The sequence below is a fragment of the Pezoporus wallicus genome, unplaced genomic scaffold (genome assembly GCF_028554395.1).
Source record: "Pezoporus wallicus isolate ANWC-B61680 ecotype Strahan unplaced genomic scaffold, APGP_CSIRO_Pwel_v1 contig_8166, whole genome shotgun sequence".
Lineage (NCBI taxonomy): Eukaryota > Metazoa > Chordata > Aves > Psittaciformes > Psittacidae > Pezoporus > Pezoporus wallicus.
This window is the reverse complement of record NW_026638114.1, coordinates 1,753,145-1,769,926: the sequence shown is the minus strand read 5'-3', so window position 1 is coordinate 1,769,926 and position 16,782 is coordinate 1,753,145. Positions and strand designations below refer to the sequence as shown.

The window sequence follows — 16,782 nt, the reverse complement described above, 5'->3', positions numbered from 1 at the left end:
TGATAAATGGGCACTAAGAGGGGATGAGGAGGAGCGTGGCGCAGTTATCGGTGCCGCTGCACACCCGATAGCGCAGGGCCAGCTGGCCCGCGTTCAGCCCCAGCAAACAGAGCGGACGGCAGCAGGGCTGCGGATACCTGAGCACCCAGCCCTTGGGATTCCAGGCCACGGGCTCGGGTATGGCATGGATGAGCACATCGGGTGTGCAGGGACTACACTGTAATTGCTCCAAGTAGGAGCAGCCCTGGAGAGCTGGGGAAATAGGGAGTGTTCTGGGAGCAAACACTGGCACAGTGGTGGTGGAGGCTGGTAGAGATCCACAGGAACCAAGCTTCCCCAGCTCCGTGGTTCACCTCATTATGGTTTAACCTGGAAAACAGCAACAGTTTCTTACTTATTATGTGTTTGTTCTTGTGGTAAGTAGCTCTGAGTAGACACCCGCACAGAGAAATCAACAAAAAACACTGCAAAACAACATTGGAGAGCTACACATTCAGGTTAGTGTGTCTGCTGTGCCAGAAGGCTGCGTGCTGTACGCTGATCCCGCTGGTGTCAATCAGGCATGTAAACAGGAAACCTCAGGCACGCTCCTGCGATAAATATTAATATTTAAATACCCCGAAGAAGGGCTTTTGTGCATCTTCTTCAACACAAAGCGCTACCTCAGTTTATGAACGTTTGCTGTGAGACTCCCTCAGCAGCCCTGTGTGTGAGGTAAAACCAATATAAACCTTTGTCAAAATAGAGAAATACGGCTTTTATCGCGCTCCCGCTGCTCCCTTCCTTATTCCCGTGTCCCACAAGGTGCTCATGAACACGTAGATGTGACCCTCAGTTATCCGCCCTGGGGTTGTCAGCCTCCTGCTGTCAGCTCCCCAGCCGCCATCTTGGGTCCTCCCCCTGCCCAGCGCACGGCCGAGGGGCGCGGAGGCCATCTTGTGGCCGCTCTGGCGCCGGCCTCGCCGTCGCCTAGCAACGGCGGTGGAGCGAGAGGGTGCGTGGCGTGGGCCCGGGTTAGGCCCGGCGGGGGGACCGGGCGGGCGGAGCTCCCTCAGAGCAGGCGGGGAGGGGTCTGAGGGAAGGGAGAGCCGCTCCTTCGGGTCTCTGCTGCAGTCTGTGCCGCCGGGGGCCGTGGGTGCCTTCAGCCCGGTGCGCAGGTAAAGGCAGCCCCGCGGTCCTGTGCGCCTTCCTCCCTGATGGCGGCTGCAGTCTGTTCAACCAGATTTGAAAGAGAACGGGGAACCTCCAAAGTACAGGTACAGGAAAGATCGCTTTAGATCTTTCTAAAAGATCTAAAAGAGAGGGTTAGCTGAGTAATTGCATCGGTTTCTGCAGCAGGGAGCCGGCGGCTGGCTGTGTACCGTGTCTTGTGGGGTGCCGGTGGGGAGAGATGTGGGGCTGGGAGCACGGAGGTGAAGGGGCGAGGGGGAAGAGGAGGTCACACGCGCTCACAGGTCCATGGGGAGCCTATCTGCACTAGTTCTGCTGATCACAGAACAATTCTGTGTTCTGATAGCTTCCTAATGGCCTCAGAAAACTGGATTTTGAGTCCATAAATACAGGAATTAAATAACAAGAAGTCCCCTGGGGCTTACAGATGGACTAGCTCTGGGTAGTACATCCCACACCACAACCTGCAGGCAAGAGAACACAGATTTGGGGTGGGAACACACAGTTGGAGGATGGGATGTGCGCAGCAAGGTGTGTGGTAACACTATCTCTCTCATGTATTGTCCTAGTGAAATGTTAGAGCAGTTTACATCTTATTTACGCTGAATATATAACTATAATAACACTGGACTTTTGGCTTCTTTTCCACAAAGTGCTTCTGCACTGAAAAATGGGAGTGGGAACTACAGAGCTAACTAACCCAGAGTAAACCTCACATGGCTTTTGTGGCATGGGGGTGACCCTCTCTGCTCTTACACAGTGAAACTCCTGCCCTGGTGTCCTTGCAGTGGGAAAGGGGCACATGACGTCCAGTTTAGAAGCCAGGATGCAGATGTTAACGCCCGAACCTCAGGTTTTTGTGGAAAGAACTCTGGCCATCATCAAACCAGATGTTGTTCGTAAAGAAGAAGAAATAGAGGATGTCATCCTCAGGTCGGGATTCATGATCCTTCAGGTAACAGGCTCTAGAGGAGATAACTGCACTTTGTAAGTCAGAGCAAGACTTTAGCAGTTAAGCAAGTGATTAAAAATGAACTTACATTTTTCACATCATCAACCACTGCTGCCAGATTCCATTTTACTGCCGCATGGAACGGGCAGACCACACCGATGTTTTTGCTGACACAGAAAACACAGGCTTTGTCAACAGACTCGGCTTTAGCAAACACACGCGGCAGAGATGCAGACTCTTCCAAGTAGAGCGTACACCGCTGTGTCACTGTGCCGGTGGTCATGGCCTGTACGGCCAAGCCCCGCCTGCGCTGCCCGGTGCCAGCCAGGACGCGCTCTCCGCCGCTCGGCGGGGCTCGCCAGTGCCGAGCTCGGGTACTGCCCAGCCGGGCGGGCCGCTGGAGGGCGCTGTGCCCCCGCTCCTGCCGCCGGCCTCGCCCGTGACTGCGCAAAGCAGCGCCGTCTTTTTCCCTTTCCATTTCCCTTCTTTTTTCCCTTCTTTTTTCCCCTTCTTTTTTTTCCCCCTTTTTTCCCCTTCTTTTTTCCCCTTCTTTTTTTCTCTTCTTTTTTTTCCCCTTCTTTTTCCCCTTCCCTTTCCCCCCTTTCCCCTTCCCTTTTCCCTTCCCTTTTCCTTTCTTTTTCCTTTTCTTGTCCCCCTTTTCCCCCATTTTTTCTATTACTTCCTTTTCTTTCATTTTTTCCCATTTTTCTTCTTTTTTCCCCCTCCCTATCCTTCCTTTTCACCGTCCTTTTCCCTCCCTCTCCCCCCCCCCCTTCCTTTTCCCCCCTCCTTTTCCACCTTTCTTTCTTTTCCCTGGAAATGCAGTATTTTTTCTTATTCTTCAAATTCCGCTTTTTCCATATTTCTTCTTTTTTAATTTCTTCCCTTTTTTATTTATACAAAATATAAGAAAAAAAAAAGATTTTTAAATTTTTTTTTATTATTATTTTTAATGACAAGGTGTTTATAGCATCTTCTGACGTCTGCAGTGACTTTTGGCACCAAAGTCATTAGGAATCAGAATTCATGGTGCTCTTGTGCTGCACCAGTTCAGGCTCAAAGAATGAACTTCACAGTAATTCTCTAAATTCTCTCTTCTTGACTGCCCTGTGCCTACTGATAACCTCCCAAACCTAGTCCTGGTCCTAATCCTGGCCACATGTGGGTAGGTAGCTATTGTGAGACTCAGAAAGCCTGAAAAATAGAACAATTGCATAAGTACCAGTGTGGGCAGAGGAGAAAATGGTTTAAAAGTAGAACATTACGCTGGAGCAGGCGAATAATTAAATCCTGCCCTTGTAATGCTCTTCACTTTCTCTGTGCGGTGCTCTGACTGTGCTTTAAGTCATCCAACAGTTACAAAATGCTGTAGTTTGCGTAGGCCAAAAGCGCACCTTATTCAAACAGCCTATTTGTCCGCTTAATTAACTTGGAAAACTCTTGCTCTTTGTTACTCTGTGTCTTGAAGAGGATCAGATCTTGGAGAATCAAATTAGGCTGGGAATGGCTCTGTGTCTGTTCTCCTGCATTTGAAGATGTGACACAGTACAGGACTGTATCTGAGGTAGCAAACTCTCTTCGTTTAGCAAGCCTTTGTTAATTCTTTGTTTCTCTTTTCCACTTTCTAGAAGCGAAAGCTGCAGTTAAGCCCAGAGCAATGTAGCAACTTTTATGCAGACCAATATGGAAAAATGTTTTTTCCTAATTTAACAGCCTATATGAGTTCTGGACCAATAGTTGCTATGGTTCTTGCCAGATATTGTGCAGTCTCATACTGGAAAGAACTGCTTGGACCATCAAACAGCATAAGAGCTAAGATAACGCACCCTTACAGGTAACTCATGGATTGGCCTTGGGAAGCCAGCAGGGTCTTGTAATTCTCTCAATTGAGGCTAGAATTCCTCTCCTTTTTGGTTTTATGTTAGAGATACAGATTTGGAGTCACTTTAGACTCAAAACTTTCCACCTTTGTTCTTTAGTATGCAAAATTCATTTAATGGGGGATGCTGAGTGCATAAACATATATTTTAGATAGCTTCTTATTTTGTTTAAAGCCAAGATCAAGCCAATGCCTTGTTAATTAGTCCATATACATTGATTTTATATGCTCCTGGCAGGGGTTTTCAGTTGCTTACCAAGCAGTTACTTTTCCTGTTCTTAGCTTAAGAGCAATCTATGGGACTGATGACCTGAGGAATGGGCTTCATGGCAGTCGCAGCATTTCCACAGCAGAAAGAGAAATCAGATTCATGTTTCCAGAAGGTAAAATGGTACAAATAATACACTGCCAGTCTTTGGAGGATAGTGTCCTTCCCTGTTAAAACTTGTCTCTGCCCAGACTCTAGATACAATTGGATTTAGAAGAGGTTGAGCTTGTTTGCTTTATGAGAATGTGAGTCTTTATGCACAAGCTTTTCTACTAAGGAAAGGCATACCAAAACATACCTGAAGAGCCATTATAGTTACAGGGATTGCTTCTACTTTTTAAACTGTGGTCTGGGAAGTGGAGCAAACCTGGTAAATGAGAGAAAGGGGGAAGCTCTTTCCAGCACGTGCTTCTGGCACTGTCAGCCCCCAGGGATGTCTGTTGGCTTGAGAAGACTGACTCTTCTTGGGCTCAGGCTGAGTAATTCCTCTTCAACAGCAGCTGGATGCCCTCATAGTACAATTCCAAAGTTAATGTGGAATTGCCAGAGAAATGTGTCATGAAATCTTAAAGGGCTGGGAGAGGATCTCTTGTTTGTAATGTAGGAGTTGAATGATGCCTTTTCTCTTTGACGGAAAAAACTTGTGGTTTTGTCAAGTGTATCAGTTTAGTAAAAGATGTTGCACTTCCCTGCAAACCTTACCCATTATAAACCATGTTTCTTCTCCTCACCCTAATAACAAAGCAGGACTTCAGGTGAGATTTTTAGGAGTCTTCAGAAACCAGCTTTACGCTGCAAGAAGGATGTACTGTACTAAACATGGGATGTACTGTTTCTCTCCTGCCCCCAGTGCATCTTCAAGGATATAGGTTTTCTCAAGATGATCTGATTTCCTTCTCCTTCATAATTTGCTATAGTTAGTAAGATTACCTCAGGGACATCGTAAAGGAGTTTGGGTAGTTTCTTTGCAGTTTGTTGTGGGAGACAACATATAAAAACCATTATGTATTATTAACTTATTAAGGAAAATAGAAGCATGCATAGAAACAACCTTTGAAAGAATGCCTTTTTTAATCACCCTACAAGCTGCTTCCCAACACCTGTGGTTGCTCCTTACAGTGATTGTGGAGCCGGTTCCAACTGGACAGAGAGCCAGGGATTACTTGAACTTCTATGTAAAGCCCACATTACTAGCTGGGCTCACTGCACTGTGTAAAGAGAAGCCAGCAGACCCAATGGTACGTACGTACAGTAAATCAGTGTTGTGCTGTATGCTTTTTGATACACCTACTTTGTGTTAGGGAAGTCCCTGTATATAGGAAAGCTACTCTTTTGTGCTGTTTTAGCTACCTGCTAATGAGCTAATCAGATAACATTTGCCTTTCAAGACACCGATTGGTTTGTTAACAGATGAAATGAGGGCCAGCACTAAAAGAAATCAGCCTTATGAAGTGATGGGGAGAGGGGGTTTGGGTGGTTTCTGTAAAACTCTTTCTAACATGCGGTTGTTACAGATGGCTGGAAAGGTAAGCATGTGTATGATGTCATGTAGAAGTTTTTAGTTAATTTACTGTTTCTGAGATGAGTTTGAGATGAAATAACTCATACAGTAGATGCTAAGTGAGATTAGATGTTAGTCACACTGGTGGTAGTTACACACTTGAGTAAAAATCTATAGAGTTCTTAGCAAGGCTGTCTATATTGTGTCATTGTGCTTATTTAATATTAATCCTTCATTTGAATAACCTATTATTTTGACTATTTATATATAACTATTATATGCAGCATTGGTTAGCATTCACTTGAGTTGCTCCACAGTTCCACATGAAAATGTTATGATTCTTTGAAGTGAAACCCATCTCATGTAGTTAACCTGATGTGCAGAAAACTGATGTGCACAAACTTCTTGTGACCCCTTTCCAGATGTGCACAAACTTCTTGTGACCCCACCTGATGTGCACAAACTTCTTGTGACCCCTTTCCAGTTATCAAGCTGATGCATCTTGCCCTTCTCTCACATATTATTCCTTTTAACCATGGATGTCATTCAAATTACAGTTCTTAGTGGAAAGCCTAAGGTTAATTTCCTGTTGTTTTGGTGGTGTTTGGTGTCTTCCTCAGTCCCTAAACAAAATTAGCTTACTTTCCTCTGAAAAAATACGGTAAATGTTTCTTTGTATTCTTAAAGTTCAAGTCGTTCACACTCATGCTTCTTTAAGAATGTGGATAACGTATCAGTGTGACAACTTACTGGCAGCTGTGGTGGATTCTAGTTCATTATCAGGTTTTTAATCAACATCACATTTTTTACAAGATACATTTCAGAAGAAAAGCCTGAAAAATAATTCAGGGGTGTCTCTATGTGATATACACGAGGTCAGATTAAATGTGCTTTGATTGTTCCAGCTTTATAACCTGTGCACTTGATCTGGATGTCTGGCACTGTTACCATAGAAATCTAGAAAGCAGAGATGAAGAAGTCTTTTCATCCATCCCTTTGCCCAAAGGCCACACCAATTGTAGCTGAATTTGGGGTGATTTTTTTTGTTTTTACCACCAAATAGTCTTTCTAAGGGCTTTGGGCTTTTGTGTTTGTACCTGGTAATAAAAGGAGAGCGTTGCTTACCTTACTGGTCTACTATCCTGTCAGTTCTTCCACTTCACAGTAAGCTATGAAGTAGCATTCCAGAAACTAATCATCAAGAGCCTTGTGAAGTAAATAAGGATGTGTTAAAAAGTCTCTTTACAAGTGGAGAAATGGAGGTAAAGGGTTATTTTGCCTAAGGCCAGGCCAGGAGTGGCAGATGAAATTACGCCATTCCTCCCTTGCACATTCTTATGTAAGTACAATGGGCTGGAACACTTAAAAGATGAATTTAGAGAAGTAACCATGTTTGGGGTTAATGTTTTAGGTACTATAAGGTGATTTCAGTGCAAAAGACTGTCACTTTTAATTAATTAATTCTTAGCTAAAGTATCTCTGTTGTCATGAGTAGTATTTCATTTAGCAGTTTCATGCATATTGTACAGCCTCAGTCCAAAATAGAGTTGACCAGGTTATTTGAAGTATGGATCACATGTTTTCATACATACACAAAGCTAGACATTGCCAGGGGAAGTTTTCTAAAGGTCAGTGTGAATAGTTTGAAAGCAATATAAGCATTGAGGATTTAAAAGAACACTTTGAGAAAACAGGTTATTTTTTCCTGAAAAATCTGTTTCACAGCATGGCAGGAGAGTTTCTGGATCAAGTTTCAAATAATGCTTTTAATATTCTCCCATACACTTAACAGAAGACAACAGAACACTGAAAGTGTTTGTGGGTTTGTTCCACAGATCTGGCTTGCTGACTGGCTGATTGAACACAATCCTAACAAACCCAGGGTACAGCATCATGGCACTGAGAAGAAGCATCAGGGGTGAGAGCTCAGTGGAAACCACCTTAAGCATTCCAAGTTCCAGATCTACATTATAATTTTCAGTGTATCCCTTGGCTATGTAATCAATATTATCTGAAGTTAATGTTACTGTCATAACTACTCCTGTCTTCATGGAATAAATAACCTTACACTTAACCAGGGTGTAACAGTTGTAGTTTCTTTTCTATTGACAAAGTGAATGTGGAATCACAGGATAAATTTATGGTGTGAGGTGATTAGAACAAGACAAGTATCTCAATAGGTGTGATTTAGCTGCTGTTCTCCCCACTTATCCTGGTTTGGCTGTTTGGGGAGAGCAAAATCACTTGCCCCAGTGCAGATTCCCAAATTACATAGAGCTGGCCCATGCTTTGGGAAACTGGGAGTTGTGTTTGGGCATTGTTTTAGCAGACACCAATTCCATGATGAAGTGAGGTGCTTGGGTGTGACTTGGAAAACAATTACTGGAGGTGTATTAGCAGCTTTAGTATCTTAATTGCTGGTTGCATCACCCAGCTAAAGTTGCTCTTGAAGGGGATTCACCTGAGCCTCATGTATTTTATCAGAATATAATTTGAAGGTCCAGTTGAATGTACCTTTCCCATCTTGGTGGCAAAAGGCACGGTGATTATAAATCAGTCTTTGATTTCCATTTGAAGCCACAAGAAGGTGTATTTTAGTCAAGGACTAATGCTGTCTTCCAGTATTTGTTTGAAAGAAAGGTGCTTAATTGGAACATCTCACCTGAAGGGTGCTTTTCACTCTTTAAAGGTATGCTGATTCCTGTTGTGTTCCTTGTGTTCTTCACACACTTGAACTTGAATGTGTTAAGAATTTCAAGGGAATGGGTTAGGGGCCATGCTGTTGAACAGCAATGGGTTAATCCCACACTATTACCTTTTCTGAAGTAACCGGACTGTGTTTTGGGGGAAGGTTTGTGGGGCTTTATTTTTCACTGTTAACTTCAAGCTTCATATCTTACGGTTTGGCTGGGAGGGAATGTCATTTTCACAGCTCTGAAACATGAAACGTCAGTGTGCTTGGTTAATACCAAAGAAACAGGCACTTCCATAATGTGTTTCATCAAAAACTTCCTCCCTCAGCTTAAGGAATTACCAGAAACATGAATCATTTGTAATATTAAACTGTGTTTAATTGCTTATCTTCTCAGTGGAATAAACCACTATTGCCAGCCCAGAGAATGAACCTCAGAAAACTGGTCCCTACAGTACTGAGCCCTAACAAGGAGAAAGGAAGCCCAAGCCCTCAGATACAAATTAAAATATGAGGTGGTTAGAAATACAGTGAACAGATCTGTTTAGAAGTAATTTGCCTGTAATTATTGCCTCTATATGTATCTGATTGCCCCAGTTCCAGTTGCACTTTGTGGTTTTCTTCAGCCAAACAGAATTCAGACATTTATTTCTTTTTTGAAGATGCCAGAAACTAAAATCTGTTGAATTCACAAGACACTCTCCTGTACCTTGGTAGTTACTATGGCATTTGCTTTCTTATTCTGGTAACAATAAATAACAATAAATGCTTAACAGTAAATACCTCCTTCATGCTACTGCTGGAGTTTTCAGTTTTGCTTTTGTGACAGTCCTGTGGTGTATTGTATTGGTAGAAGATCATAACTTTCACAGAGAGTATGTGTCCTTACCAGGAGGGGTAGGAGAAAGGGAAAAGCAGCTCATGTTGCAGCTTTATAATGCTCACAATATAAAGTTTCAGTCATTCAAGTGTATGTCTGTCATCAATTTGATCAATATTAGAGGTGACGCCTTCAGTTGCTGACTGGTGTTCGCTTCCATTTTTCCAAGGGAAAGGTAGAAAGAGAGAAGATCCCTTCATCCCTCGGGTGCCATCCAGACTCCCTGTCTCTGTACACTGGACAAGTATTGATCCAGCAAATCTCACAACTGAGATCTGAGGAACCTGCATTAATAAGTAGGATGTGGCAGGTCAGTGCTGGGAATGTGGAGTGGACACCAGCCTGGTCCCCTGGGGGAGCTGTAGCACCACTGGAGAGGCTGGTGAGGGATGTGCTGCTTACACTCCTTTTGGTCTTTAGGTTTTTATTTGGCCAGAGTGGTATGAACTTTGCTGGTGTTATAAATCCGTATCACAGAAAACACAGCTTTCAGTTCATCTGTTTTCCCGGTGCCATCTTACTATTGTGTGTCAGCAAGGTAAGCTGCTCCCTGTGGGAACGAGTGACCTGTCTTCTCCCTCTGTCGAGTCAAAATAATTCCCTTGCTGTTGAGTTTTATTGGGTATTTTTAACTTGGAGGCAGTTCATTTTGATTTTACTGCCTGAGTGCTGGGATAGAGCTATGTCCATAAAACCAGCGGCTCGGTCTGTTTCCCATAATACTGTTTTTCTCCTGGAACTTTGCTTGTTGTATGCTTGCTATCACCTGCACTGGGAGTTAACTCTTGGAGCTACACAGACGGAGCTAGCCTGAAGTATGATTGTCCAGCCTTTCTGTCTCATAAGGGATTTATTATCTTTAAGAGAGGTTAAACTGACAGGAACTTTGAACATAAAGATGGCAGAAAGCTCAAACAAAGCCAGTTTCCCCATTGCTAACATAAGTCAGAGCATTCAAGCCTGCCAAGCTTCAGGAATGAGTGGCTGTTCAGAGCTTAGGACTTCCATTCAGCAACTTTAAGTAGAAAAAGTGTTCCATGAGGATTTGCAAATCCTCATCTTTCTCATGTAAGAAAAGAGAGGATTTGTCTGTCTTCCTTCAAGCTATTAATCTTGACCATCCTTTAAACAACAGTTACCTAACCAAATTGGTCCATTGGTGATAAACCGATGGATGTTTGTCTCATGGCACTACGTGAGGGGAAGGAGTAACTCAAACTCTTCTTTTTCAGTGCTGCATTGTAGTGACAGATTCTACAGAGACACAAGGGTCATCATTAATTTGAATTCATCAAGTCAGAGCAGTCAGATTAAGATAACTTGTGTTGTTCTGAACAGAATGTTGCTTGGTGTTGGTGCTACCCAACAGCAGGGGATCCTGTGAAACTGCTGTGGTTTTCCAATTTTATTTCTAAAAACAGTCTGAAGAGTAATTACTGTGTTGGAAAGGGACTCTTTACACACCATAAAAAGGTAACTTGCAATTGCTTTTACATTACCCTTTCCTTATAGGTGCCAGTGAGTGGATTTGTTCCTGGATTAGAAATAGGACTTCAGTCCTCTGCTGATTACCTTCTGCTTTGCTTTACTCTAGGAGAGTGAGCTCAGACCAGCGTGGCAATGTCACAAGGGCTTTCACAGAAAACAGGTACTTTCTTGTTCTGCTGTTAGTGAAATAGAAAAGCTTGGTATCTTTTGGATGGTAAATCAAGAGCAGCTGCCTGTACCTAGAAATCACACACAGTCTGGATGAGCTGCTCTGGGTGTGGAGTGTGTCAGCAGCATGACTGATGTGTTGAGTCCCCATGGGAGGATGCCTGTCAAATTATTGTTATGCTGCCTCCTGCCAGGGCATCATGGAGGAGATGCCATAAACTCAGGGGAGAGCCTATTGTTGGTCCTCTGAGTCAGAAGCCAGGCATTGTTGTGAGGCAAAACAGTTGGTGGGAGAAGAAGGCAGCTCCCAGACAAGTGAGTGAATGATACTGTAATAATGATAACACTGAAGGATTAAGAATTCTCTTCAGTTTACTGCATGTGTTTTACAGCCAAGGGAGGCGACGCTTTCACACAAAGTACTTCGTGTAGTGCCTTGCTGGGTGCTTGCATTTGTCTTGTGTGGCATCATATTTCCCCTGAGACACCTGATTCATTCTTCTGAGGCATCGTTTAAAAAGTAAGACACTGGTACCACATCTGTAACTTCTTTGCCATCTTTATTTAAGACTTTATTTAAGTCTTCTTACCTGGCATCTCTGAGCCAGCCTGGATGGATCTTCTGTGTTGTTAGACAGAGTGGCAGGAGGCAGTTGGGTGCAGAAATCACATGAAGTCACCCTAAATCCCAGGGAATTTTTATATGCAAGAGCCTAATTTGGCTCTAAATACTCTTGGCGTTAGTAAACTACTCTGAAACCACCCATGCTTCTTTATCATCTATTTATAGTTGACACCTAAGCTCTCATTTCCTTGCAATGGGACAGCTGGTTTTCTGTTACGCTCCCAGAATCCATGCTGATTGTCAGGGTAGGGAATTCTGCCCTTCCAAACGCAACATCTTATTGCCGTGCTGGCTGTCGGTTCTTATCTGTTTTAGGGGTTGTAAAGTCTTTCCTTACTGGGTGGTATTCCTGCTGCAGTGTGAATGACAGCAATGTCTTTACCAGTTAGTTTTGTGTCAGGCCACATCCCTCCATGTGAGAAAATTCCCAGCAGCATTTAACGCACGCGTGCGGATAAACCTCCTGCATGCCCCATAAAGTACTTTACTATGGGCAGTATAAAGCAGTCATTACAGGGCGATGTTTAAACTTCTGAGATTAACACAGTCTCTCAATTGCACTTACTTGTTTTTATAATGTGTAATTTAGCAGCTGAACCATGGAGAGCTCTGGCATAGCAGCCTCTTCTTGGAAACAGTGCTTCCAACTGGGCCTTCAGTTTGCTTCATTGTAAATTCAGAGCAATTTCATTCTCTGGTTAAAAGAAAGGAGGAAAACCAGACCATTTCTGGGAGCTGCGCGCATGGTCTGTTACAGATAGTCTGATAGGTATTGTTGGATGTTGGCATGGCACATTCTCTGCTCCTGTTGAAAGCAAAGAGTTTGTGTCGGATTTCTCTGGGCCAATCCTGTGTTCTGCATGCAGGGCACTTTGTTACTTGCCATTTGCTAAGGCAGTTGCCATGGTATTTTTTGCCTGGATAAGGAAAGTTTGATCAAGCCTCTGTTTGAAAACCAGATGTTTTATTCTGTGGCCACCACCCATCCAGATAGCCCTGGGATCATTCCCTCCTGCTTTCTACTTCCAACTAAACTATCCCGGGAGGCTGTTTTAGAATCCTGCTATTTCTTCAGAGGTCTTCCATGTAAATATACTGCATTGACCAGCAAAGTTTTGACCGTGACTGTCTTTGTTTTGCAAAGTTCTCTTGTAACCAGGCACCACACTGGCTCCCCTGAATAGCACCATCGGTGCAACTGAATGGGAGCAACAAAGGCATAGGAAATGAAATGTCCATTCGGTTTCCTATTCATTTAAATGATAGTTTATCGTGCTGATTATTAGCTTCATGTAGTCAGGATCTGTGACTGCTCTGAAGCCTTTTATTGCCTATTTTTAATGAACTGCAATAAAACTTTGCCTCACCTGAGTGCTGTCTCAGTGTCGAGGCATTCTCCAAACTTAGTGCTATAATTGCTACTAATTCATCATTACCTATAGCAAGGAATGTCACCATACTACAAAGCAGCCTTGATGTATCTCTACCATTTGCTCATTCTCTCTGCAGCGTGTTTCTTTTTAAGAGTACATGGGGTTCCTGGAATGAGCAATGTTAAGTAATCCATAAACATAGTTTTAATAAGGATACCAAGTTCCTTTAGAACATCTTTCCTCAGCAGATCACGCAATGCGGTACAAAGGAACTGGCAGTGCACAAATGGGGCAAGTGTGAAGGTCAGGGATAGAGGAATGAAATGACTCCCCTTGGGGTCATCCTTTGAAGCAGCAGGAGGGTCAAGAATAAAATGCATCTCTCTTTAGTTTCAGCTTTGTGTCATGTCAGCTGAGCAGGATATCAGTATATCTCTTCAATTAAAAAAGCGCCTGCTTGTAGTTAAGGAGATTTGGCACCATGTACTGGGTCTGTAGCCTCATCTAATGTCCTCTGAGTCAGTGTGCCTCTTCTCTGTCTTTTCTGGAGCAGGACACAAATTAAGGTTCCTGGACTTTAATTCAGGCTTGTCCACCAGTATTCTGTGTGCCTGACATCTCAACTTCCCATCTGAACATGGGCAAGCTTTCATCCAACACCTCACAGACTGCTAAGGTTGAACAGCCCTCTTCTCGAAGCATTAGTGCTTGTGCACCTATTGCCTGCACTAGACATGGGTGATTACATAAGCAGATGATTACTGCATGTGCACTGCTGGGACCTGCACATTGAAGTACCTACTCATAGGTAAGAATGGGGAGTTGAACACTTGTGTTCTCCAGGTTTGCCAGTCCTTTGGTGCTTGGATCATTTGCTATATCCAAATATATGTATATGCTATAGATCAAATATATATATATTTGATATGGTTCTTTGGAGATAGCGACTGTTACCTGAGTATGTATAGAGAATGTCTGTGTGGGATGATGTTTTAATGAAGAAAGCTGCAGTAGTGCCTGTTACAGGTCTGGGAATGAGTTCTGGACTTCCTAAGTCAATGATAACGAATTCATGAAGTACCTGGGTTTCCCAGCAGAATGTGTCTGTTATGTGCACACATGTGTAACATTCATGGACAGTTTTCTTTCACTCCAGATGAGGCTTATTTTTAAAAATAGCATATATTGCAGAATAACCTGGAAGACTCAGTTGTTTAACATCTTATAATAATGCCTTATAGTAAAGGAAAAGGTGATATTTTAGCATGCCTCCTGCTAAGGTATCGCAGTAACAATTACATGTAAATTCAGTTTAATGACAATAAAATGAAGCCAAGACAACACTTGAACTGCATATAGCCATAAGGAAACTTCTGTGTAATGCAGCTGTGAGGGAAGGAAGCTGAGGAGTTATAATGGAGAGTGAGAGTGAGAAGTTGTTCTTCATCTGTGGAAGTGAGAACGAGCCCAGCCAGCACAGTTCTGCTGAGGGTCTCTATGTATGGAACTGGCAGCAGTTCAGTTCCAGCCACACAGGTGAGTCTGTGACCAGGAGGATCCGTGTCTCTGCTCTAGCAGCCTCTCCCACTGTTCTGATTTCTGTTCTGTGTTGCTATCCACAGCCATTGAAGGCAATGATCCAAGAGGAAACCACACAGTGTGTTCACTTACACCATCTTTTGGAGCTGTGAAACAAAGAGAACAGTTAGAGAAAAGGCCAAATGAGGACAGGCATCTTCTCTGCATGCTCAGCTTTGGCTGCCTTTCGGCTTCCTCTGCTCCTATAACACTGAAATAACACATCTCCCTGTGCCCCCACCTTGCACATATTCTTACTGTCCTCTGCTCAGCTCGGCGATGATTGCAGGTGTATGTGGGATGGATTGACCTGGACAGAGAGAGCAAAGACTGATGGACAATTATATTTTCTAGCTATTTTCCCCTCTAGCTGCTTTTTTGGGGTGTACAAACTGTTGATGTGACCTTCACCAGCTGCTGTGAGGGGAAAGATGTAAGGTAAAGGATATTTTTTAATTGAAATTAACAGATTTATGTGTGCTTTTATAGATTTACTTCACAAGATGATGTTGGGCCATGCCCTTAGATACTATAATCTGGTGTAATTCTACCAAGTTGAATGCTGTTTGGGTATGACCTGAGAACATAATGTCCTGACAGTATAAACTGGCAGCTTTGACTTTTTCACTCCCTTGTCCTGACAAGAAATTGGATCTTTATTTATCTACCCAGTTCCAATGAAAATCAATTGTTTCATTATCACTAACGTTAAACTGCAGTTCTGCTGCAGGTTTTCTTCCTTATAGGTCAGAAAGCATCACACAGAAGAACTTTCACAAGTCACTGTTACGTGTGTGTGGAGTGGCAGTACCTGGGTTTCCCAGCAGAATGTGTCTGTTACGTGCACACATGTGTAACATTAAGTCAGTTCTGCTTATAGAGGTTGTATGGTTTGCACACTGGTCAAGAGCTGACAGGTTGCTGATGGGAATTTGTTTAATATTTAGAGGGAAAAGTTGTCTTCTTAAGGTTTCTTCTCACCCTGCTATAGCCTGCAAGGGGAACATGTTGGGGCATGTCCTTTTGGGTTTGCTTTCAATAAAATGGCAATTCTTTATTTAAATACAAAAACATGGGAATGCCCTTTCTTCCCCTCCTCTCAAGTATGTTTAGGTAACTGGATCACATTCACACTTGGAGGGATGAGCCTGTTTTGCAAGGGAAAACCAAAACATTCCAGTGCAGCTAATATTGCAGCTCCTCTGGTGTCTTAAGTTCAGGCCACAGCAGGGGGTGCAGACACCTAAGGGGAATGCAGTAACTTTCTGAATCTTTTCTTTTGAAGAAATACTAAGATGAGTCACAATTAACCCATTCAGCTAAATCAGTAAGGCTCTGTGGGTGAGAGAAGAGATGGGGAGTCTGTTAAGTGAGGTTGCAGTGGATAGAGGCTGCCCTGGGGTAGCCTAAGTCTCTACACAGACTGGGCAGTCCTGTCCTTGCCATCAGTGCTGTTTTGCCTGGCTTTCCTTTGTGGAAATCAAGACCTCTTTGGCCTCACTCTCTGGTTTCAAGAAGCTGTTGCTTTTTTGAATGACTGTAGGTACAGAGACAACATCCTGGGAAGGTATCTAGACCACACATGATGGGGACTGTGCCCACGGGAATAGCTGGTGGCAGATTTTATTCCAGGCTGGACTCTTCCTGACTCCTGTACCAGCTATCTCACTCGCCAGCCACACTGTAAGTTTACTTGACTCCACTGCAGTGGATAGGGCATTTTTCCTTGGGTGAAACCCTTTGTAAACTGATTCCAAGCCTGGGCTGGTTTTATTTGGTGGAGGGTTGTTTTGGTGGTGTTGTTTTTTTTCCCTGCTCAAGTAGTTAAACTTGGTTTATGAACTACACAGAGCCATCAGTTACTCACAGGCTCTGCTACTCAACCTGCAGAAAAGAGGTATTTTCTTTTCTTACATCCCTTCAGGCTCCATCAATACACCTATATTTGTCATTGCAAGAAGCACAGTTTTGCTCCCTTTCTTACAACCTTCTCTAATCCATCCCTCCCTTCCCCATCCCTGGCAGTGCTCAAGGCCGGGTTGGACAGGGCTTGGAGCAACCTGCTCTAGTGGAAGGTGTCCCTGCCTGTGGCAGGGGGTTGGAAATGGACAAGCTTTAAGGTCCCTTCCAACCCAAACCGGTCCATGATTCCCTGAGATGTCCAAGTCTGCTGTAATGATCTTGATTATCTGGCACACCAATGGGCTT

General features: G+C 43.6%; 1 protein-coding gene across 1 annotated transcript; it reads left to right on the top strand.

Annotated features, from left to right (window-relative positions):
- Window positions 1-1,989: 1,989 nt before the first annotated feature.
- NME5 (NME/NM23 family member 5) lies at window positions 1,990-7,844 on the top strand. Its single transcript, XM_057409469.1, has 5 exons — window positions 1,990-2,125; window positions 3,751-3,956; window positions 4,284-4,384; window positions 5,389-5,507; window positions 7,606-7,844. The coding sequence occupies exons 1-5, from the start codon at window positions 1,997-1,999 to the stop codon at window positions 7,690-7,692; spliced, it is 642 nt and encodes a 213-aa protein (XP_057265452.1). The 5' UTR covers window positions 1,990-1,996; the 3' UTR covers window positions 7,693-7,844.
- Window positions 7,845-16,782: the final 8,938 nt, after the last annotated feature.